Source organism: Dendrobates tinctorius, unplaced genomic scaffold, assembly GCF_039654945.1.
Source record: "Dendrobates tinctorius isolate UK_male_01 unplaced genomic scaffold, ASM3965494v1 ptg000073l, whole genome shotgun sequence".
Taxonomy (NCBI): domain Eukaryota; kingdom Metazoa; phylum Chordata; class Amphibia; order Anura; family Dendrobatidae; genus Dendrobates; species Dendrobates tinctorius.
Window position 1 is genome coordinate 7,323,071 of NW_027361741.1, and position 26,054 is coordinate 7,349,124.

The 26,054-nt window shown below is 43.6% G+C and overlaps 1 protein-coding gene across 1 annotated transcript in view; it reads left to right on the forward strand.

Annotated features, from left to right (window-relative positions):
- The first annotated feature begins 15,238 nt into the window (after positions 1–15,238).
- Positions 15,239–26,054, forward strand: part of MYO1H (myosin IH) — a 179,553-nt gene continuing 168,737 nt past the window's right edge. The window contains exons 1-2 of the mRNA XM_073582611.1: positions 15,239–15,370; positions 22,298–22,413. Coding sequence (XP_073438712.1) covers positions 15,239–15,370; positions 22,298–22,413 — 248 coding nt within the window. The remainder of the gene's footprint in view (positions 15,371–22,297; positions 22,414–26,054) is intronic.

The following is a 26,054-nucleotide window of genomic DNA, read 5'->3' on the forward strand; positions in this document are numbered from 1 at the left end:
ACGTCATCACAGGTCCTTGCCGCAAGGCATCCCTGGGAACGGAACTTGCCGGGAGCATCGCGATGATCGGAAATGCTGCGTGGGACGTCAGAAGGAGAGATAAACACGATTTTTTATTTTTTTTAATTATTTTTAACATTACATCTTTTTACTACTGATGCCGCAAAGGCGACCTCAATAGTAAAAAGTTGGTCACACTCATCAAACACTATGTTTGACGAGTGTGACCAACCTGTCAATCAGTTTTCCAAGCGATGCTACAGATCGCTTGGAAAACGCTAGTATTCTGCCAGCTAATTACGCTTGCAAATCGCTAGTTTTTCCATGGGAAATAGGCGGAAATTTAAAATACGGTTTTCTCGCATATTTTCCTGCGGAATAGAATTCCGGAATTCCCACAGAAATTTTAGCGGGAATTCCACACGTGTGCACATAGCCTAAAAGTTTTATTGTGTAAAAGCGCAAAAACATAAAAAAAATAAATGTGGTAATTGTACTGACCTGAAGAATAAAGCCGTCTTATCGATTTTACCACACCCGAACGACATAGAAAGAAAAATCTTGAATTGCCGCTTTATTTTCATTCTGCCTCCCAAAAATTGGAATGGAAAGCGATCAAAAATGTCATGTATCCAAAAATGGTACTAACAAAAACGTCAGTTTGTCTCGCAAAAAATAAGCCATCACATGACTGTGTTGGACGAAATATGGAAAAATTATCAATCCAAGGAAAGAAACATCCGGCACTGTCCTTGGATAAGAAATACCCGCAAAGCTGCTTGTAACTGCTATCAGTGTGACACCTATAACCCTTATTGAACGGGTGCTCTATCCATATGAGAAAAACATGAAATATCATAGTAGAAAAAGACAGCAGGATGGCACTCACCGTTCTCTTGAAATGATTCACTTTATTTCATATTGACAAAGCATAGGCATCGGCACGGGAGAGATGTAAAAAGACGGACAACAGCTGTTTCGTGCACAATGCACTCCAACAGGACCTGGGGTCATACTTGACTCCGAGCTTTCATTCACCCCCCACATTCAATCACAGGCTCGCTCTTGTTATCTGCATCTCAAAAACATTTCTAGAATTCGACCTTTTCTTACCTTTGACTCTGCAAAAACTCTTAATGTTTCTCTTATTCATTCTCGTCTGGACTATTGTAACTCTCTTCTAATCGGTCTCCCTGTTACAAAACTTTCCCCCCTCCAATCTGTCTTGAATAAACGAGGAGGGGGTGTTGCATTGTATGTTAGAAACGCGTATATCTGCACAGAGATTGAAGCTTCAGAGACTGGGAGTTCTGTGGAAACTGTTTGGGTAAGAATACAAGGACAGAACAATGGAAAGGACACCATTGTAGGCATTTACTACAGGCCGCCTGTGCAAGCTGAAGATATGGATGAACTCTTTATGCATCAAATGGCCAAGTTCTCCAAAAAATATGACATAGTTGTCATGGGAGATTTCAACTATCCAGACATTTGTTGGGAATCTCTCTCAGGCAAAACTAACAGGTCAAGGAAATTCTTATCCTCTCTTGCTGACAACTTTATCTTCCAAAAGGTAGGGGAGAAAACAAGGGGAACTGCTACCTTGGATCTAATCCTTAGAAACAGGGAGGAAATGGTTGAGGAGGTAAAAGTGGCTGGAACCCTAGGAGGTAGCGACCATGCTATTTTAGAATTTTGGATAACTAGAGGCGGAAGACCTGTGAAGACTCAGACGTCAAGGTTAGATTTCAGAAAGGCAGATTTTAAGGGATTCAGAAAGATAATTGGAGGGATCCAATGGCTGGATATCCTTAAAGACAAAAATGTCCAGGAAGGATGGGAAATCTTGAAAAATGAAATTCTCAAAGCACAGTTGTTAACAATTCCGAAAAGAGGGAAGAATAGGAAGCATTTAAGGAAACCAGGATGGGTGAACACAGAACTTAAGCACATGCTAAAAAGGAAGAAAAAAATGTTTATAAAATGGAAAGAGGGAGGCATATCTAAAGAAGAATATAATGCTGTCTGCAGAATCTGCAGGGCACAAATCAGATTAGCTAAAGCTGAAAATGAATTGAGGCTTGCAAGAGATGTCAAAAGCAATAATAAAGGATTTTGGGGATATGTCAAAAGTAAAAGAAAAGTCAAAGATGCTATAGGATTTTTACAGGATGAAAATGATGAAATGGTAAGACAGGATGTTGAGAAGGCTGAACTTTTAAATTCCTATTTTGCATCTGTTTTCTCTCAGAAAGGAAATGTAACACCAACTGTTATTCACTGTCCGATTAAGGGAATAGAAGAATCCAGGATATCTATAAACAGAAAGATAGTGAGGAAACACTTAGCTAACCTAAATGAATTCAAGTCTCCAGGTTCAGATGAATTACACCCCAGAGTACTGAAGGAGATAGCAGAAGAAATTTCTGAACCACTCTCCATAATCTTTGAAAATTCTTGGAGAACAGGAGAAGTGCCAGAAGACTGGAGAAGAGCAAATGTTGTTCCTATCTTCAAAAAGGGGAAGAAGGTGGACCCAGGCAACTATAGGCCGGTGAGTCTGACTTCTATACCAGGAAAGATCTTTGAACAAATTATTAAACAACATTTAAGTCAATACCTGGATAAGAATGAAGTGATCAAACAGAGTCAGCATGGGTTTGTAACTAATAAGTCATGTCAGACTAACTTAATTTCCTTCTATGACGGTATCACTGATTGGGTGGATCAAGGAAATGCTGTAGATATAGTATATCTTGACTTCAGCAAAGCATTTGACAAAGTCTCTCATACAATCCTTATTGAAAAAATGACTAAGTATGGAATGGACAAGGCAACTGTTAGGTGGATTCATAGCTGGCTTAGTGATCGGACCCAAAGAGTGGTCGTAAATGGCTGCACATCCAGTAGAAAGAATATCTCAAGTGGGGTACCACAGGGCTCAGTCCTGGGCCCTGTATTGTTCAACATCTTTATCAACGATTTAGATGAAGGAATTGAGGGTAAACTGATTAAATTTGCTGATGACACAAAGCTAGGAGGGATAGCTAATACTAGAGAAGAGAGAGAGAGGATTCAAAAAGATTTAAATAAACTGGAGAAATGACAGTAACTAACAGAATGGTTTTTAACAGGGAGAAATGCAAAGTACTACATCTGGGCAATAAAAATGAAAAAAGCATATATAGAATGGGAGGAATAGGGCTAAGTGACAGCACATGTGAAAAAGACTTGGGTATACTAATAGATCACAGACTGAATATGAGTCAACAGTGTGATGCAGCAGCAAAAAAGGCAAATGCAGTTCTAGGATGTATTAACAGAAGCATACAGTCTAGATCACGTGAAGTCATTATTTCCCTCTACTCCTCTTTGGTCAGACCTCATCTGGAATATTGTGTCCAGTTTTGGGCACCACATTTTAAAAAAGACATCAACAAACTGGAGCAAGTTCAGAAAAGAGCGACCAGAATGGTGACCGGTCTGCAAACCCTGTCTTATGAGGAAAGGTTGCAGGATTTGGGAATGTTTAGTTTGCAAAAGAGAAGACTGAGAGGAGCCTTAATTGCTGTCTACAAATATCTAAAGGGCTGTCACATTGTAGAAGGATCAACTTTATTCTCATTTGCACAAGGAAAGACTAGAAGCAATGGGATGAAACTGAATGGGAGGAGACACAGATTAGATATTAGAAAAAACTTTTTGACAGTTAGAGTGATCAATGAGTGGAACAGGCTGCCACGAGAAGTGGTGAGTTCTCCTTCAATGGAAGTCTTCAAACAGAGGCTGGACAGACATCTGACTGGGATGATTTAGCGAATCCTGCTTTGAGCAGGGGGTTGGACCAGATGGCCCAGGAGGTCCCTTCCAACTCTACGATTCTATGATTCTATGATTCTATGATTCTATGATTCTATGAATGCTGCAGTCAGGATCATATTAATCGCCTCTACCTTGTGCCAGTCCTTACACTGGCTACCCATCCACTCCAGAATCCAGTACAAACTTATTGCCCTCACCCACAAAGCACTCCATGGCTCAGCACCACCCTACATCTCCTCCCTTGTTTCAGTCTACCACCCTACCCGTGCCCTCCGTTCTGCTGAGGACCTGAGGTTAGCATCTTCGATAATCAGAACCTCCCACTCCCGTCTCCAAGACTATACACGTGCTGCGCCATTCTTTGGAATGCACTTCCCAGGTCAATACGAGTATTCCTCAATCCCTACAATTTTAAGCGTGTCCTGAAAACTCATTTATTCAGACTGGCCTACCGCCTCAGCACATTAACCTAGCTATCCCTGTGTGGCACAGTCAAAAGTTTTACCATAACCAGGTTCCCTGTATCATGTTCTCACATGCTTTATGCATCTATTAGCCCTCTGTGTCCGTACTGATACACACTTAACATTATGGCTGGTCCAAACAATTAGGGCAACTGTTACCACCCACCTTTCGTGTCTCCCCTTTTTTCCTCATAGATTGTAAGCTTGCGAGCAGGGCCCTCATTCCTCTTGGTATCTGTTATGATCTATGTGATTATTGTTATACTGTAATGTCTATTGTCTGTACAAGTCCCCTCTGAAATGTAAAGTGCTGTGGAATATGTCGGCGCTATAGATATAAAATTTATTATTATTTTCAATCAGCAACATAAACTTAATATAAATCTGTTCAGACATCCTTGGTACCAAAACCACTGTATGCCAGGTTATAACTCTCATAATATAGCGATGCAGAAACTTTATTTTGCAAAAAGAAAGCGTCTAAATCTGGTAATGCTGTAATCGCACTGACCCGAAGAACAAAGCTGTCACTTATACCACATGAGGAACGGCATAAAAAAATAAATAGCAATTCTTGACCTGCTGTTGATTTATTAAATCTGTCACCCAAAGATCGTAATGAGGTGAATCTCACATTTATCCTGTTCTCCACAATGAGCACAGGGGTTTCAGCGAAAATCTCTGAAATACTTGGAACCCCCAACGGAACATTCCCTATAATTAAGCAGATGGAATCACTTTGGAGGTTGTCTGGCCTATGATCCGGTGGTGTCCGCCTTTTTAAGCGTGCATTAAAACGCGGTCAGCCACAGTTTTATGCACCTCTGAAAAGAAGGACACTGAAAGTTCCTTGAGGAGTGTAGATTTCAAAATGGGGGTCACCCATGGGAGCTTTCCACTATTTTGGCACATCATTGGCTCTGCAAATTCAGAATGGCATACGCTATTGATTTCAGCCAATTTTGCGTTCCAAAAGTCAAGTGGTGCTCCACCTTTTCTGAGCCATGCCGTGCCCCCAAACAATAGTTTTCCACCACATAAGGGTATTGTTGCACTCAAGAGAAATTGCACAACAAATTATATGATCCATTTTGTCCTGTTACCCTTGTGAAAATGCAAAATTTGGGACTAAATCAACATTTTTGTGAGAAAAAGTAAAAACATTTTTTCCTTCCACATTCCTTTAATTTCTGTGAAGCACCTGAAAGGTTAATGAGCTTCTTGAATGTGGTTTTGAGCACTTCGAGGGGTGCAGTTTTTAAAATGGTGTCACTTTCAGGTATTTTCTGTCATATAGGCCCCTCAAAGTCACTTCAAATGTGATGTAGTCCCTAAAAAAATTGGTTTAGTAAATTTTATTGGAAAACTGAGAAATTGCTGATCAACTTTTAACCCTTCTAACGTCCTAACAAAAAAAATGTAAGAGTATACATGTGGTAAATGTTACTTGTTAACTAATTTGTGTAGTATGACCATCTGGTCTAAGGGCATAAACATAAGTTTGAAAATTGTGACATTTTCGCCCAAATTTCCGATATTTCACAAATAAACGCAAACAATACTGGTCTCAATTTAGCACTAACTAAGTACGATATGCGCAAAAAAATATTCTCAGAATCAGTGGGTTCAGTTGGAAGCATCCCAGAGTTATTGCCACATAAAGTGATGCTGGTCATAAAAATAAATAAAAATTTGCCTGGTCAGGAAGATGAAAATAGGCTCGGGGGTGAAGGGGTTAAACTAATTATCATAGTTAAAAATGTCAAGCTTTATTATTTAGTTTTATTCAAATCTAAAGGACAAACAGCACCCTAAGTTTAAAACAAGATTTCTCTATCAGGGTTGGATGCCTATGTGAATTTTATTTTTTTTTGCCTATTAGCAACCATAGATATTAACTTACATCACTAATAACTGAACTCTAAAAAGTATTATTTAATGAAATGTGACCCCTAATGTCTGCACTGCCTTATTATTGCCTTCCTTACATAGGATGTAGCAGTGTATTGGGTGCAGGACATCATGTGTTGGGTGCAAATATATGGAGTCTGCTCAGGAGCTGTGTCCGCTCTTTACCTGGCAGATGCCAACAGTGTTATACATTCACCACAACTGTAGCGCTGATCACTACTGCTATATCAGTAGTAACATTTAAATGACTTGATTATGTAGCACAACTGTTTTGGCAACCATCTGCACCATGTGACAAGGAGAGCTGTAGACGCCAGTCTTTGCCATCTTGGTGCTTCTATAAAGCCCAATCATAGGCTGGGTTTCATATAACATCAGTAATTTTCCAATATAGTGCAATACTTTAAAAATGGAGGGGGGTGAAAAGTTTTTCAAAATTATACAGTCATATGTTAAAGTTTGGGCACCCCTATTAATGTTAACCTTTTTTCTTTATAACAATTTTGGTTTTGGCAACAGCTATTTCAGTTTCATATATCTAATAACTGATGGACTCAGTTATATTTCTGGATTCAAATGAGGTTTATTGTACTAACAGAAAATGTGCAATCTGCATTTAAACAAAATTTGACCGGTGCAGAAGTATGGGCACCCTTATCATTTTCTTGATTTGAACACTCCTAACTACTTTTTACTGACTTCCTGAAGCACTAAATTGGTTTTGTAACCTCATTGAGCTTTGAACTTCATAGCCAGGTGTATCAAATCATGAGAAAAGGTATTTAAGGTGGCCACTTGCAAGTAGTTCTATTTGATTCTCCTATGAAGAGTGGCATCATGGGCTCCTCAAAACAACTCTCAAATGATCTGAAAACAAAGATTATTCAACATAGCTTTTCAGGGGAAGGATACAAAAAGTTGTCTCAGAGATTTAACCTGTCAGTTTCCACTGTGAGGAACATAGTAAGGAAATGGAAGAACACAGGAACAGTCAAGGACAATCCACAGACCACCTCCAAAGACCTGCAGCATCATCTTGCTGCAGATGGTGTCACTGTGCATCGGTCAACAATACAGCGCACTTTGCACAAGGAGAAGCTGTATGGGAGAGTGATGCGAAAGAAGCCGTTTCTGCAAGCATGCCACAAACAGAGTCGCCTGAGGTATGCAAAAGCACATTTGGACAAGCCAGTTACATTTTGGAAGAAGGTCCTGTGGACTGATGAAACAAAGATTGAGTTGTTTGGTCATACAAAAAGGCATTATGCATGGAGGCTAAAAAACACAGCTTTCCAAGAAAAACACTTGCTACCCATAGTGAAATTTGGTGGAGGTTCCATCATGCTTTGGGGCTGTGTGGCCAATGCCGGCACCGGGAATCTTGTTAAAGTTGAGGGTCGCATGGATTCAACTCAGTATCAGCAGATTCTTGACAATAATGTGCAAGAATCAGTGACGAAGTTGAAGTTACGCAGGGGATGGACATTTCAGCAAGACAATGATCCAAAACATCCGCTCCAAATCTACTCAGGCATTCATGCAGAGGAACAATTACAATTTTCTGGAATGGCCATCCCAGTCCCCAGACCTGAATATCATTGAACATCTGTGGGATGATTTGAAGCGGGCTGTCCATGCTCGGCAACCATCAAAATTACCTGAACTGGAATTGTTTTGTATACAGGAATGGTCACAAATACCTTCATCCAGGATCCAGGAACTCATTAATAGCTACAGGAAGCGACTAAAGGCTGTTATTTTTGCAAAAGGAGGATCTTCGAAATATTAATGTCACTTTTATGTTGAGGTGCCCATACTTTTGCACCGGTCAAATTTTGTTAAAATGCAGATTGCACATTTTCTGTTAGTACAATAAACCTCATTTGAATCCAGAAATATATCTGAGTCCATCAGTTATTTGATATATGAAACTGAAATAGCTGTTGCAAAAACCAAAATTGTTATAAAGAAAAAAGGTTAACATTAATAGGGGTGCCCAAACTTTAACATATGACTGTAATAAAATTAAAAATATATATGTATGGTTAAATCAACACCCTTTTCCCCAGTTGTTTGGTAGTTTTGTGTCTGTAAAAGTCCAATCTTTCAAGCAAATAAAATTATTTAAACTGTACATTAAATGGTGAAAAGAAAATCTAAACTACATATTTGCCCTTTTTCAGACTCTGATCCCTCTCAAAAAACGCAATAAAAGCAATTTAATTGTTGTAAGTACTTGAAAATAGTATTCATAACAACATAAACAGTGCACGTAAAAAATCAAGCCATCACATAAGTTCATAGACAGCAAATTAAAAAAGATATGGGTCAAAGAAAATAGTTGTACAAACCCACTTTTTTTTTCTTTTCCCAAATTCAGAATTTTAATATATTAAAAAAAAAACTTCTACGTTTACCATTGCTTTACTGACCTGAAAATTATATTGCCAGGAAATTTTTCTCATACAATGGACATACAAAAGGCAAATTCCCACCTAAAAAATGAATTGCTTTTTTCCCCCTAAATTTCACCACAGTTAGGCTAGTTTCACACTAGCGTTTATGAGCGCAGCGACGGCCTGCGCACGGCCGCCGCTAAGCCCCACCCCCTGCCGCGCCCCGCCGGTAGCTCCGCCCACCGGCGCATGACGCTGCATGCGCCCTGCGTCCCCTATCTTTATCACAGGGGGCGCAGGCCGTGCGCAGTATGCGTTTGGCGGCGCATGCGCCTTTTTGACGGTGCGCCGACGCAACCAAACTGCAGCAGGTTGCGTTTTGCGCAGGTCGGCGCACCGTCAAAAGGACGCATGCGCCGCCAAACGCATACTGCGCACGGCCTGCGCCCCCTGTGATAAAGATAGGGGACGCAGGGCGCATGCAGTGTCATGCGCCGGTGGGCGGAGCTACCGGCAGGGGCGCGGCAGGGGCGGGGCTTAGCGGTGGCCGTGCGCAGGCCGTCGCTGCGCTCATAAACGCTAGTGTGAAACTAGCCTTAGAATGTTGTTTTCCTGTTTTTCAGGACATTATATGCCAAAATGTGTGTGATACAAGACTACAATTCTTCCCACATAAAAGCAAGCCTATGTCAATGGAAAAATAAAAAATGGAAGGAAAAAAACAAAAGCAAAAGAAATCCTGGTCATCAAGGGGTTAATTTATAATGGAATACTTGCACTTTATAGTCAGAGGATTTAAAAGTCAATAGAATTGCCCCTGGAAGAAGCTAGGGCGAAACGTGCATTGGGGTGAGGGGGGTATCTCCTTTGGCTATGGTATTTGGTCCTTGTCTTCCTGTGCTCTCAGCATTTTACTCCACTCTGGTCCCAAGTAAAGTTCTGTGTTTAGCTATTCATATCCCCAATTGTTTTGGGACTCTCCATTGAGTCCTCAACTAAGGAGTTAATAATTTTGTTACTTAGAACACCTGCAACACACTTTATGTGACATGATTGAAATTCCAGAATGAGAGACTGTTATAAAAGATTACACATAGTGTGAAATTCTCTATTTATTTGAGACCAGTACTCAGGTCACTCTAGCTCTAAGTATTCTTATTTAGAATGTATCCACTATGCTACATATTTTATAGGAAGTACTGTATATTCACTCCTTATTAATCTTGTTCTGTATTGTTACTGAACTTTAGAGCTGTAAATTTATCACCATATTCATATGACCTAGTGTTTACCGTATTGAGGGCCCCACTACTGGGCACTTTTGTTTTTTCTATCTTTGTTTCCTTCATTATTCAATGTTTTTATAATGTATTCTAAATAAAATTAAGTGTTTTTAATCTATATCTATATATGGTTCCCTTCTTTGGACTACGTGTGTTGTAAGTCCGCCAGTGGTAATAAGTTATCAATGTGGTGCAAGGTGCAGTTTCTGTGCCGGCAACCGGGTCCAGAAAGAGTGACTGCAGACTTGTCTATTCTAGACAGGACAACCCCTTTAAAGGGCATCTGTCACCTCATTTTTGCCCTATGAGATGCTGCAGATAAGCCCCCGATGTAACCTGAAAGATAAGTTAAACGAGTTAGATTATTAAAGGGAATCTGTCACCTCAGGAGGAGGGCGTCATCGCTAGAAGATGGGAGGCTCCGGACAGGACTGCGACAACCATCGGACCGGACCCCGGGTGAGTATAATCTAACTAATTTTTCTTATCTTTCAGGTTACATCGGGGGCTTATCTACAGCATTACAGAATGCTCTAGATAAGCCACTGATGGTGGTGGCCGCATCTCATATCAGAAAAATGAGGTGACAGATTCCCTTTAATCCCTTAGACGCTAGGTCAATAACGACACTGACGTCATATGTTTCAGGCCTCTAGCACTGCGATCTTTGTTCTCCTGAACAGAAGCATGGTATATAATCATGCCTAGCAGTTTTACACATAAAGGGATATTACAGGGTAATATAGAAGTGATCAAATGATTGCATCGTCAACTCTTGTAATGAGGCAAAAAATAAACTTTAGAAATGTTCTTAAAGTTTTGCATAAAAAATTAGGTTTTTTTGCCTTTCAAAAAAAAACTATTGCTTGGACATCATAGTGAATGGTATGAATACTTATGTAAACGTGACATTTTGGTCTTTAATTTTTAATACATTTGCTCATGTTTCAACAAACTTGATTTTACTTTGCCATTACAGGAAATTGAGTGTAAAAACACATTGTCCATTTAGGCCAAAATGTAAAAAGTGTCTGAACACTTCCTAAACGGACTATACATTTATAGAGAAATAACAAGACCTAATGTCTCTGAAGAAATAATATTGTTATATATCACAATGCAACTTGAGTGAATTGGAAAGGTCATTGCGGATGAAAACGGGGAACGACAGAAAGAAACCTTGGACATCTAAATTGTTAATATACCAGTAAATTCTTAGTTCTTAAATATGTAGGCGCCATCTAGTGGGCTATGTGACAAACAGATCCTATTAGTGACCAGGTTATTGTATAGATAGGAAAATGGCACTCTGATAGGAAAGGAAGCACTCTGTAGCACCATAGCATTCAAACATGAAATATGAAAAATGAATTGCATTACTGTGTTAGAAACATGAAAAATTGAGAAAGCTTAGCACATAAAATGGCCAATTTTTTGTTTCAGTGTATATGAGTTTGTGACTCTAGGTTAAGCACCTGTTCACATTTAGTTTTTGCTTGGATGTGATGGTCAGTTTTTTTAAATTTCTATTCATTATCCTTCTGACTTGATCACTCCACCGTTTAGCCACAGGCATTTTTAATCACAGCAGGGACACCACCCCTCCACAGAGACACAGATTTCAGTCTAAGGATAGTATTTACATAGGTTCCCATAGGGTCCTGGAAAATGAGAAATGCCTTAACATGGCTTCCAGGTACACATAAATTGGCCATTTTATGCACTAAGCTTTCTCAATTTTTCATGTTTCTAATGCAGTAATGCAATTCATTTTTCATATTTCATGTTTGCATGCTATGGCGCTATAGAGTGCTTCCTTTTTTGTTCAAGGAAGATTGACCAAGCTGCTTGCCTATTGTCCTTAGACAGCTCTTTGGTCTTGGCCATGGTGGAGGGGTTAGATTGTGATTGATTGTGTGGACAGGTTTCTTTTTTTGAAAGGTAACAAGTTCAAACAGGTGCAATTAATACAGGTAATTAGTGCAGAGTAGGAGGGTTTCTTAAATAAAAAGTAACAGGTCTGTGAGAGCCAGAATTCTTGGTAGTTGGTAGGTGATCAAATACTTATTTCATGCAATAAAATGCAATTTATTTAAAAATCATACAATGTGATTTTCTGCTTTTTGTTTGCTTTTTTATTATTAGATTCTGTCTCTCACAGTTGAAGTGTACCTACAATAAAAATTAAAGATCTCTCCATTCTTTGTAGGTAGGAAAACTTGCAGTGTATCAAGTACTTATTTTGACCACTGTATATCATGATGGGCCCAGGAATTGGGACATATATACCAGGATGGGAGACATACATACCAGAATGGGGGATATATATACCAGAATGGGATAATACAGTCATGGCCAAAAGTGTTGGCACCCTTGAAATTGTTCCAGAAAATGAAGTATTTCTCCCAATAAATTATTGCAAATGCATGTTTATTTCCTTTATGTGTATTGCAGCAGCACAAAAAAACAGAAAAAAAGGCAAATTTGACATAATTTCACACAATACCCCAAAAATGGGCCGGACAAAATTGTTGGAACTATTCCAAAATTGTGGTTAAACAACTTTTTGTTTCAAGAATGTCATGCTTGTTACACTCACCTATGGCAAGTAACAGGTGTGGGCAATATGAAAATCACACCTGAAACCAAATAAAAAGGGGAGTTGACTAAATCTTTACATTGTGATTCTGTGTGCCACACTAAGCACGGAGAACAGAAAGAGGAGAATAGAACGGTCTGAGGACTTGAGAACCAAAATTGTTGAACAATATCAATAATTTCAAGGTTAAAAGTCCACTCCCGGAGATCTTGATGTTCATTTGTCCATGGTGTGCAGCATAATCCAAACTTTTATAACCCATGGCACTGTAGCTAATCTCCCTGAACGTGGACGTCAGAGAAAAATTGATGAAAGGTTGCAATGCAGGATAGTCCGGATGGTGGATAAGCATCCCAATAAAGTTGCAAAGAAATTCAAGCTGTCTTGCAGGCTCAGGGTGCATCAGTGTCAGTGCAAACCCTCCATTGACATTTGAATTAAATGAAACGTTATGGCAGGAGACCAGGAGGACCCAACTTCTGACACAGAGACATAAAAAAGCTAAACTGCAGTTGGCTAAAATGTACATAAGCCAAAATCTTTTTGGGAAAGTGTTTTGTTGACAGATGAGACCAAGACAGAGCTTTATGGTAAAGCACATCATTCAACACTGTACCGAAAATGGAATGAGGCCTACAAAAAAAGAACACATGTTTTGGAATTCTTTTGCTGCCTCTGGCACTCAGTGCCTTAACTGTGTGCAAGGCATCATTAAATCCGAAGATTACCACTGGATTTTAGCATGCAATGTAGTGCCCAGGGTCAGAAAACTAGGTTTGTGTCCTAGGTCAGGGGTCTTCCAGTACGACAAAGACCCCAAACATACTTCAGGAAGTACCTAAACATGGATGGAAACAAATCCCTGAAGAGTTCTGAAGTGTCCAGCAATGAGTCCGAATGTAAATCCCATTGAACACCTGTGGAGCGATTTTAAAATTGCTGTTGGGAGAAAGCGCCCTTCAAATATAAGAGACCTGGAGCAGTTTGCAAAAGAAGATTGGTCCAAAATTCCATTTCAGAGTTGTAAAAAGCTTTGTGATGGTTATAGGAAGCAATTGATTACAGTTATTTATTCCAAAAGGTAAGCAACCAAATATTAAGTTGATGCGGAATTTTTGGAACAATTCTTGAAACAATTTCAAGGGTGCCAACACTTTCACCCATGACTGTATATACCAGGAAGGGGGACAAATATGCCAGGATGGGAGCACACATAACAAATTGGGGAACATATACCAGGATGGGTACAGGATGGGGGACATTTATCCCAGAATGGAGAACATCAATACAAAAAAGCAAGGGAAAACCAGCTCATCCAGGCTCTAGGTGTAATGAAGCACAGATTCCAAGTGAAAAAGGAGACAGGGAAAAACAGCTTAACAAAAATTCCAAGTATGTTCCAAATGTTCAAGACAGCTAAATAGATTGATCCATGTTAAAAATAGATATAGCAGCGCGTTTTAAACGCACACACTGTGTTCTTTATCAGAGCTGCACATATAATGACTGCACGTATGTTTAAATGGCGAACGACCAGTAAGAATACAAAGACCAATCGCATGACAATAAGGATATGTTTCCACGTAGCGGAAACATTCAGTATTAGCTGCGGATTGAACGCTGCGTACAGCCACAACACTCAATCCGCAGCGGCCAGATGTTACAGCATAGTGGAGTGGATTTTATAAAATCCCGTCTCCACTATACGTCTGAATACGTGGGTGACACACCCACGAAACCGGACATGCGGCGCATCTTTTTAGACCGCAGCATGTCTGTTTACCTTGCGGAGACACTCAGTCTCCGCAAGGTAAACAGCCTACTTTATGTATACGCTGCGGCAATTCCGGATGTGTTCAATGCTCATACAGAAGGGGGTGGGGCTTTGGGCAGAACGGGGTTTACGCTCCGTCCAAAGCGCACACATTACGGTACGTGGAAACGTACCCTTAAAACTAAGTGAATATGCAGAAACGAATAACAAAAGAAAGACAAGAAAAATGTGAATGAAACAAATATGTAAAGAAATACAGATCTACACCCCATAACTCATCCTATGTAAATAATGAAACATCAATTCACAGCGCAGGTTCAGTCTGGTTGGATGACAGATATTTGTTATACATACAATAAGCTTCATGGTTGATTAACCGCTTCCTGATATCCCCACCTCTTGGAGCTGCCAGCACCCTTTCGATCCCAAAGACCTGCCGAGAAGAGGTATCACGACCGTACTGTTGGATAAAGTGCCTAGATGTATAAGAGATTGGATGCTAGGTACGCCACTGCTCAGCACTACTATATAATGTCCTCCAAGCTGCTACTGATTGTGTGGGGTGTACTTCATAGATGTAGGAGAGCTGGAATCCTTCATGTCTATGTTTCTGTGTATAAGAGACATCATATTAGCTAGTTTCCACCCACTAACTCAGGGTCAACTGAAAATCATAGATAAAACCTGCAGAAGGACAATCTGGTGAAAAATGCTGTACATAATGGTCAAAAACAGCTTATTCAGAGTACACACCTCAAATGACATGTAGACGTCATGTATTCTGTGTTAGAAGAATTGTTTTGACATTGCAGTGTCTCATGGTTGGCACCATAAAGCAGCATGCAGAGTACTGGCTATGTGCTATCATAAAGGGCCCATGCATGCACTGAATTTTTATTTATTTTTTCCTTTTGTAAATTACACAGTTTTTAAACATTATGTAATTATATATTTTTCAGGTGACAAATGGTAAAAAGAAGGACACAGAAATGCACATTGAAGGTTCCCTTATTTCCCGGGATAAGGTTGGAGTGCAGGATTTTGTGCTTCTTGATTCCCACACCAGCGAGACTGCTTTCCTTGACAATCTGCGCAAACGGTTCCAGGAGAATCTTATCTATGTAATGTTTTTTATTCATTGGTGAAAAAACTAGTATAATGCAGCAATATACTCTTGTGAGATGAGTAGCATTTAATAAATAAACCGGGGACTATACTATAACATGTAGTATATAGTACTAGCATCACATCAGAATACTTGTTCCAGGCTTTTATCCCATTCTCGAGCACTAACACAAGTGATATCCTGTGCTGGTGTGGGGCATGCTTGCTGTATATTCATTAAACTAAGAAAAATATTGTTATATTGGAATATTCTTTGAAAACATGTTTCAGTATATTAAATCTAAATCTGGTGAGCAGAAGCTCTACCTTTGGAGTCACCTTACACTTTTTGTTAAGAAACTCCAGTCTGCAATACTGCCATGCCTACAATATCTACATGGCTGCACATTTTTATGCCGTTTTTTGCAGCCAATGGACTGAAGTAGATTGATAGGACCGGGGTGACACTTGCGAGTGCCATACGAGAAACTTGCTCGAGTCTCTCGCCTCAATACCCGGCACTGCCGCCGGAACTTGGAACTGGCATGTCTTTCTATGCAGCTGAACGCTCCGTTCCAATCCACCGGCAGCAGTGTCGGGTATTGAGGCGAGAGACTTGCACTTCACTCGCAAGTGTGACCCCGGCCTAAGGAGCATGGTAGAGTCTGATGCTCCTGATTCATGAAGAGATGCATGCCTCTTGATGAAACTGGAGCTTCTGACGAGGGGCATGCACTTCTGTGTGCTACGCCAAAAATCTTATTCTACTCAGGAGTTTTCAAGCATACAGAACGCCACAGCTCTTCATGAATTAGATGAAATGTGACGTCACATCCCTGCATTGCCCCGGCCCCACCCCAGCTTTGCATATTTTGTTGGCACTAGGAAAATGCCAAAAGTTGATAAATTTATGCTCAACTCCGAGTTGCGCCTACAATTTTTCAAAGCTTTTACCTCAGAATTCTGGCGTGAAAGCTTTGAATCAGGCTCTCAGTCTTTTCTTAACTGGTGCTTTCTGTTTATGATGTGGCTCTGACTTAAAAAACTACATGTAAAAAACTAAACATGGAAGTATACCATCAATTTAACTGTCTTATTTGTCTAAACAAATTTGGGTAATAGAACTAGGGACTAATGTCAAAGTCATGTGTACCTACCCCTCTAGCACCCACCAGGGTGCTGTCAGGAAAATACATTTTCAATCTGAATGGTAGAGCAGAAAATCTGTCTCAATGTAATTACATCATTACAGGTATAATGCTCAGCATGGAAAGATTAGAAGTATTCAGGGGCAGACATAGTCAGTAGAGGGCCTCTGTGCAAGAACTGTATAGGCACCTCTCCTATCCCATAGCTTGTCATAAAGCATTGTGAGGTAGTGATGGGGATCATATATGAGGGCGGGTATGTGTACCCCAGGATGTGTATAGAGACATATTAAACTGCTGGAGCACATTGTGTTTACAGCAGAACGTCTGTCAATTACCAGGCAAAGTAAAAGTAAGTGTGGATTTGGACAAAGTAGTTGACAAAGTCATATTTTAGGAAAACCCGATATGGGCTTTTATTTTTGGAGGGATTTGTAGGTTTGGTAGTGGGGCAAATCCCTCCCTCCACTCCAGGTTTTGGGGGTGGCTCTATGTCCACGATTCCCATTTAAACTCTCAGATTTGTCTTGGGGGTGTCAGTTTTGTTTTTTTGCAAGCTGCAGAGCAGGAGGCTCTGTGCAACCCAGGCCTGTGTGAAGCTATCACAGAGCCATGGACTTCAAAGCAGCTGATGCATCCAAGAGAAATGGCGGTGCCATTGCCCACGGAAACGGGTTTGAACCTGGACTGTTTTTGCGGACCTGGCTGCGAACCGGAGGATATTGTTTACCTGTTTATGGGAGTTTCTGGAATAAAGACATTTTATGTTGAACTTTCTGTGGTCCTTGCCTATCTGTCACACTGTGTAAAACCCGCTGCACTACACATTGTAGAGAAGTAGAGAATGCGGGCAGTGTGAACTGAGGCATACCCAAAGCAAGCTGCATGTCAGTTATTAGGCCTGCAACACTACTGCCCAGCCCAGGCCTGGCAATAAGATGCAGGAAGTCCTGAAAAAGTTGGTCCTCAGTCAGCAGCAGCAGCAAATAACCTTTTGATGCAGCAGACTGCAGCATTGCGAGAGGCGCCCCCATCACAAACTCTGATCCGTCATGAGGCCCGGGACAAAGTCCGGTCAGCGTTGAGGAAGATAAGTCCTGAGGATGACATGGAAGCTTTCCTCACCGAGTTTGAGTACACAGCGGAGCGGGAGAGCTTGCCGATTTCCCAGTGGGCTGAAGTGGTGGCCTTCTTCCTGATGGAGATGCCCAGAAGGCCTACTTTGACCTCAGTCAGGAGGATGCCCAGAAATATTGGAAAATGTAAGGTTAGATCCTTGCCCAACTGGGGGGTAACGCCTATGTACGGGCACAATGGGTATTTCAGTGGTCCTTTGTGGAGGCCCGACCTGCAAGGTCTTAGGCTTATGACTTGCTGCAACTAGTAAAAAAATAGCTCCAGCCTGAGACTTTGACTCTTTCCCAGATGGTAGAGAGAGTGGTGGTTGACCGGCTTGTGAAAACTCTGCCAGCAGCCATACAGCGTTGGGTGGGGCAAGGGGATCCAGGCACCCTAGACCAGGTGGTTAGCCTGATTGAGCGGTATACAGCCACTCAGGACTTCATATGGGACTCTGCCCCACTACGGTTATCACACCGGGCCCCGCCAGCCCAGGAGCCTGGGAAAGGGACACAACCCTCTGCTGGGGCCAGCCAGGACCAAGCCCGTACTGAGGGGTACCCAGGAGTGAGAGTGGCCAGAGACCCATTTCCCCTAAACCGTTCTTGTGGACTAGCTGTGTTGCAGCTATTAGGTGTTGGCGGTGCCAAGGGCCATGATATGTGACTGCCAACTGCCCCTGACAGCTGAACCCACAGACTGCGGGTTTACTCGCTGTGTATCAATGTACACACCGTGGATTTTTTCGCCCCAGCGGGTGAACCCCACAACCCCATCTGTGTCAGGTACGCGTCAATGGACACCTGGTCAAGGCTCTCCTGGACTCAGGGAGCCTAGTGACACTTGTGCATGGGTCATTAATCTCTTGGTTAGAACCCACTGGAAAAAAGTTGGGGTTGTATGCATTCATGGTGAACTCTGTGGGTATCTGACAGTGGAGGTTACATTTCTTAATCCGTGCGGAGAAGTTAAAGATGTGGTGGGAGTCGTGAAGACCCTTCCTTACGGGGATGTTCTAGGAAGGGACTCTCCCCTGTTCTGGTTCCTGTGGAAGAATGAAATTAAACCTCACAGGACAAATATTTTTCTGGGTGCAGATCCTGAGACAGGGATTCCTGCCATAGGGGTCACCCCCATAGGGAACGGGTGTGAACCCGACAGGTTTTCCCTATAGGTGATGGCAGGAGAGGTTTTGAAGACCACGACAATTCCAGAACTGGAAGTGCCCCGGGGGACTGTTGGAACAGCTCACTCCAGGATCCCACTCTGAACCGGGCACAGGAAAGAGTTATAGAGATAAATGGGGTGGCTCAAAAACCGGGTGCGAAAGACGGTATTTCCACGCATGGGGTCAATCAGGAATTACTTTATAGGGTTGACAAAACCTAGGACGAAGTAGTGGAATAGCTTGTAGTGCCCCATTACTACCATCGGGCGGTGCTAAACTTATCGCACGGGAGCTGTTTGCCATGTTCATGTTCTTCCTAAGGAGATCCTTACTGATCAGGGGACTCCTTCTATGTCCAAGGTGACAAAGGAACTGTGCAAGCTTCTCCAATTAAAACAACTGCAAACGTCAGTGTACCACCCCCCAGACTGACGGATTAGTCAAATGGTTCAACAAAACCCATAAATCCATGCTGAAAAACATAGTATCATAGCTATTAAGGTTGAAGGAAGACTTTAAGTCCATCTAGTTCAACCCATATCCTAACCTACATGCCCTAACATGTTGATCCAGAGGAAGGAAAAAAAAAACCCAGGCGGCAAACAGTAAGCTTCACATTGGGGAAAAAGGCGGTTTCCAAGGATGGAACGGATTGGGACATGTTACTGCCCTATTTATTGTTTGCCATTCGCGAGGTACTGCAGACTTCCATGAGATTTTCACCCTTTGACATATTGTATGACAGGCAACCTAGGGGTCTGCTGGACATAGCCAAGGAGAGGTGGAAGCAAGAGCCCACGGTGCATAAGAGTATAATAGAGCGCATGGCCAGTATGTAGGACCGGATCGTGGCGATCATGCCTATAGTTAAAGAACATTTAGTGCATGCTCAGGCTGCCAAGCGTATAACAGAAAGGCCAATGTTCGGTCCTCTAAAGAAGGGGATCGAGTATTTGTCTTAGTGCCCACTGCCAAATGTAAGCTTATAGCCAAGTGGCAAGAGTCGTATGAAGTCCGGGAAAAGGTTGGAGAGGTGAACTACCGAGTATACCAGCTCGGGAAAAGAAAACCCAAGCAGTTGTATCATATAAATCTGCTAAAAGTGTGGACGGATCTGGAGTGTATGATTACGTTTGCGACTCCGGTCGTACAATCTGGGGACCTTCTGATATCAGCCCGGACGGAGGTCGAGAGAGAGGTAAAGATAAACAACACTCTCTCTAAACAGCAGCGACGAGAGGCTCGAAAATTAGTGCATGAGAATACGGATGTACTTCTGTGATCCAACATGACATTGTCACCGAGCCTCAAGTAAAGGTATGAATGAATCCATACCATGTGCCAGATGCCCGGAGGCAAGCCATCGCAGGTGATGTAAGAAAAAAAAATCCAGCTAGGAGTAATTGAGGAATCCAGGAGTGAGTGGGCTAGCCCGATTGTACTGATTCTGAAGCTCAACAGATCGTTACGATTCTTCAACGATTTCTGAAAATTGAATTAAGTGTCAAAATTTGACCTTCATCCAATGCGCCGGGTGGATGAGCTGATTGAGTGACTGGGGCAGGTCTAGTACTTTAACATGTTTTATCTGACCAAGGGTTACTGGCAGGTGCCTCTCATAGAGTCGGCGAAAGAAAAGACAGCCTTTATAACACCAGAAGGTCGTTATCACTATGTTGTCTTGCCTTTTAGATTACATGAGTACCCAGCCACATTTCAGAGGCTGATGGACATAGTGTGAGAGATCCATCAAAAGTATGCGTGAGCGTACTTACTTGGAGGATATCATCATCTTTAGTACTGACTGGCATACCCACTTGTCCCAGGTACAAGCAGTAGTGAATTTGTTCGGAGCCACGGACTTGACAGCGAATCCAAAAAAAATGTGCGATAGGTCTTGAGGAAGTCCGGAACTCAGTGTATGTAATCAGCCGTGGGGTTATCAAACCTCGAATAAATAAGATCAAGGCCATTCCAAACTGGCCCTGGCCTGTTACTACTAAAGAGGTTAGAGCATTCCTCTGCATCATTAGGGAATTATTGATGGTTCATACCTAATTTTGCTGGTAGAACAGCACCCCTGACCAATCTCTAAAAGAGAAATAAGTCGGTCATGGTTCCGTGGAATCCGCAGGCAGAGGAAGAGTACCAATCTATGAAGTTGGTGTCGTGCGGACAGCCCATCTTCACCAGCCTCAACTTCAAGAAAGACTCAATTGTACAGCTGGATGCTTCTGAAGTAGGCCTAGGAGCGGTCCTGTCACAAGAAGTGAACAGAGTAAAACATACGGTCACCTACTTAAGTAGGAAACTTATTCCGGCCGAGAAAAATTATAGCATAGTGGAGAAGGAGTACTTGGCCATTAAGTGGGCCTTGGAGTCCCTACATATTTATTTGCTCGGGCGACAGTTTTGCTTGGTGACAGACAATTCACCCTTGGTTTGGATGAGAAATGCCAAGGAGAGTAATCCTCGGGTCTCCATGTGGTTCCTGTCACTGCAATACTTTGGCTTTATGGTAGAACATTGAGCGGGGAAGGCGCAAGGAAATGCGGATGCCCTATTACGGGCACCCTGTATGGTGACAAGTGTTCAACCCTGCAAGTTTGAACAGAGGGGGATATGTGAGGCAGTGAGGGGGACACAATATGAGGACCGGTATGTGTCCCTAAGGATGCGTATAGAGACATATTAAACCCACTGGAATGCATTGTATTTACAGCAAAACGTCTGTGAATTACAAGGCAAAGTAAAAATAAGTGTGGATTGGGTCAAAGTAGTTGGCCAAGTCATATTTTTGGAAAACCGGACATGGGCTTTTATTTTTGGAGGGATTTGCAGGTGTGGTAGTGGGGCAAATCCCTGGCTTCTCTTTGGGTTTTGGGAGTAGCTCGATGTCCACGATTCCCATTTAAACTCTTTGTTTTGTCTTGGGTGTGTCAGTTTTGGTTTTTGCAGGCTACTGTGCAACCCAGGCCTGTGTGAAGCTAACACAGAGCCAGGGACTTCAAAGTGGCTGATGCATCCAAGAGAAGTGGTGGTTCCATTGCCCATGGCAATGGGTTTGAACCTGGACTGTTTTTGAGAACCCGTCTGCGTACCAGAGGATATCAATTTCCTGTCAATGTGAATTTCTGGAATAAAGACATTTTATGTTGAACTTTCTGTGGTCCCTGCCTATCTGTCACCCTGTGTAAACCCCGCTGCACTACAGCGTGTAATTACTTCTCTCCACCAAGATTTGTGAGCTATGACCTTTATTAGCTCATGCTCTTTAATTGATAGTTGGAAACTTAATTTAGGATGCATTGCACAGGCTGCACCAATGATATGTCCTCCACTGGAAGTATTGTAAGCTTGGGATTCATTTGGATGCAGAAATCTGGATCAGTCAGTATAAGAATATCAGTCATGATTACAGTTGTGTTCCTTAGAACTGTTATGTACGTGATAATATGACTAGAGTGTCTCATAAAAATACATATAATTCTGTATTTTGTCTTTCTCAGACATACATTGGGACATTGTTGGTTTCTGTGAACCCATATAAGGATCTTGAATTGTACACTCAACGTCAGATGGAAATCTACCAAGGTGTAAATTTCATTGAGCTGCCACCACACATGTAAGACTATGCTTATTTAAACTTGACATACATACAGTATCTGTTATATAGCAATGTTCTGTATTTGTAGTCTTATTTTATCTTGTACTGAATAATGAAAGGACGTCTCATGTGAAGCTCAGCAAATCGTTAGATGTTCTCCATGCCTACCTGATGGCTACATAGCTGCTTTAGTTCTCAACAACTGCCTATCCATCTCCCAACTTAAATAGAAACAAAACCTACGGTTACTCTGGGATGGAATTATACCACACCATGATGTACCACAAGCTGTGTATGGAATAGCGCTGTCAGCTCATGCTTTCAATACTGCTAGCTCACATAGCAGCATCTCTGCCTGACCCACAGAATCTCCTGCTATGTGACATAGCAGCACCACTGCTATGTCCCATAGACTCTCTTGCTAGATCACATAGCAGCACCTCTGCCTGGCCCATAGACTCTCTTGGTAGGTCACATAGCAGCATCGCTGCCTGGCTCATAGACTCTCTTGCTAGCTCCTGCAAGGTCACATAGCAGCACCACTGTGTGGCCCATAAGGCCCTCTTGCTAGCTCATATAGGCTCTCTTGGTAGGTCACATAGCAGCATCGATGCCTGACCCATAGACTCTTGCTAGGTCATATAACAGCACCTCTGCCTGGCACACAGACTCACTTGCTAGGTCACATAGCAGCATCGCTGCCTGGCTCATAGACTCTCTTGGTAGGTCACATAGCAGGACCCCTGCCTGGCCCACAGACTCTACTGCAAGGTCACATAGCAGCACCACTGTGTGGCTGTAGGTACAGCAGGTACGAGAGATGCAGTGACGAGACACGAGACGAATGTAACTTTTGGTGGTGGCTTTTATATAGATGGATGCCAACAGGGCTATCCTGAGCAACTGGACAAGATAACAACAATTGTCCTCCTAGGGACCAAACACAAAGAAACGCGGGTAATGAGAACACGACTAACCCGGCAAAGGCCGGTCACTATAGGGCCTCGGTATGACTGACTACGGGTCCTTAGCTACTATGTGTCACTTAGCCGTCCTGACGTCCCACGGCGTGCTGTCCGATGATAGTTCGGCGTCACAGCCGCTGGCCAAGCCGCTGAGGATCTGGCGGAGGCTTCGGGCGTTCCTATGCCCAGGCGATGCGGGGGCACAACAGGCCCTAGGAGAGTCCTTTAGCCGGGTAACTCCCCACGGAGGCAGCGGGATACCGCCTGTTAGCGAGAGGATGGAGGCCGCAGCCCCCGGGCAGGGACGAGCCGCAGTGATGCTGGGTGGCGGCTGGTAGGCCGCTGGCACAGCCTGGGGCTGTGCTGGAAGTCCTACGGATGGCGAGGGGCAGGCCCCAGCTGCGGACTGAAGCAGGGCGGTGGCGGCTGCGGGCAAGCCGCAGCCGCGAGCTGGGGTGAGGCGACCGCAGCCGGCAGCAGACAGGCAGCAGCAGCGGGCTGGAGTGAAGCCGCAACGGCCGTGGGCAGCAGCGGGCAGGCCGCAGCCGCGAGCTGGAGTGGAGCGGCAATGGCCACAGGCGGCCGCGGGCAGGCCGCAGCTGCGAGCTGGAGTGGAGCGGGGTTCTTTGGTCGGTCGGCTCAGTGCCGTCTCCCTGCGGTCCACAGCGAATCTCCCTCCTGTCTCTCCTGCCGCTGTCTTCCTCTCTGGTGGCTGCTGGAGGATCTTGCTCTCTGACACGCTTGAGGTCTCTGCTCCTCCTCTGCAGATCTTCTGACTCACCCTCGCTAGCGTCCTCCGCCCCTTTTATATTAGCTCCTCCCCCAACCATTCTGGAAGTCTCTGCCGTCCATCCTCTAATTCTGTCCCCCGGAAACAGACCCCCTAGGAACCTTGGTGACGGTCCCCTTGGTTCCGGCCCGGACATGCGGCAGGGGCCCTTCCTCCTACATGGCCCATAAGGCTCCCTTGCTAGCTCATATAAAAGCACCTCTGCCTGGCCCACTGACTCTCTCTTGGTAGGTCACATAGCAGCATTGATACCTGGCCCACAGACTCTCCTGCAAGGTCACATAGCAGCACCCATGCCAGGTCCACAGACTCTCCTGCAAGGTCACATAGCAGCATCACTGTGTGGCCCATAAGGCTCTCTTGCTAGCACATATAGCAGCACCTCTGCCTGGCCCACAGACTCTCTTGGTAGGTCACATAGCAGCATCGATGCCTGGCCCATTGACTCTCTGGCTAGGTCACATAGCAGCACCAGCACCGCTGCCTGTCCCATAAATTCTCCTGGTAAGTCATATAACTGCACCGCTGCCAGGCCCATAGTCTCTCCTGGTAAGTCATATAACTGCACCGCTGCCTGGCCCATAGACTCTCTTGCTAGCTCAGATAGCAGCACCTCTGCCTTGCACACAGACTCTCTTGGTAGGTCATATAGCAGCATCGCTGCCTGGCCCATAGACTCTCTTGCTAGGTCACATAACAGCACCTCTGCCTGGCACAGAGATTCTCTTGCTAGGTCACATAGCAGCACTGCTGCCTGGCACATAGACTCTCTTGGTAGGTCACATAGCAGCATCGCTGCCTGGCTGATAGACTCTCTTGCTAGGTCACATAACAGCACCTCTGCCTGGCACACAGACTCTCCTGCTAGGTCACATAGCAGTACTGCTGCCTGGCCCATAGACTCTTTTGCTAGGTCACACAACAGCACCGCTGTCTGGCCCACAGACTCTCCTGCTAGGTCACATAGCAGCACCGCTGCCTGGCCCACAGACTCTATTGCTATGTCACACAACAGCACCGCTGTCTGGCCCACAGACTCTCCTGCTAGGTCACATAACAGCACCGCTGCCTGGCCAATAGACTATCTTACTAGCTCACATAGCAGCACCTCTGTCTGGCCCACAGACTCTCTTGCTAGGTCACATAGCAGCACCGCTGCCTAGACCACAGATTCTCGTGGTAGGTCACATAGCAGCACTGCTGCCTAGCCCACAGACTCTCCTGAAAGGTCACATAGCAGCACCGCAGCCTGGCCCACAGACTCTATTGCTAGGTCACACAACAGCACCGCTGCCTGGCCCACAGACTCTCCTGAAAGGTCACATAGCAGCACCGCAGCCTGGCCCACAGACTCTATTGCTAGGTCACACAACAGCACCGCTGCCTGGCCCACAGACTCTCCTGCAAGGTCACATAGCAGCACCGCTGCCTGGCCCACAGACTCTATTGCTAGGTCACACACCAGCACCACAGTCTGACCCACAGACTCTCCTGCTAGGTCACATAACAACACCGTTGCCTAGCCCACGATCCTTCTTTCGATGAGTGAAAAGACTGGAGTCCAGAGTCAGGAGTACTTCACACAAAAACCGTTTATTCTTCTTCAGAACACAGGTCTGGGAACCTCCCATTTTTATCCCCTAAGTCTGGGAAATCCCCTACTTGCTCCCTCCACCTCCCAGACTGTTCTCAGACCTTCGCTGGTGTTATGTCTCCCTCTAGTGGCCAGTTTCCGAACTCCACTGCCCCTAGCTGACTTTCTAATAAACAGTACCCCTGCATTTACAACAATATGAGACATACTAATACAGTTACAGAGATGCATGTCACACAGCCCATATACAAATTAATTATTTACAGCCAGATCAATCCACGTCTTAGTCCACACTCCTACATACCCCCTT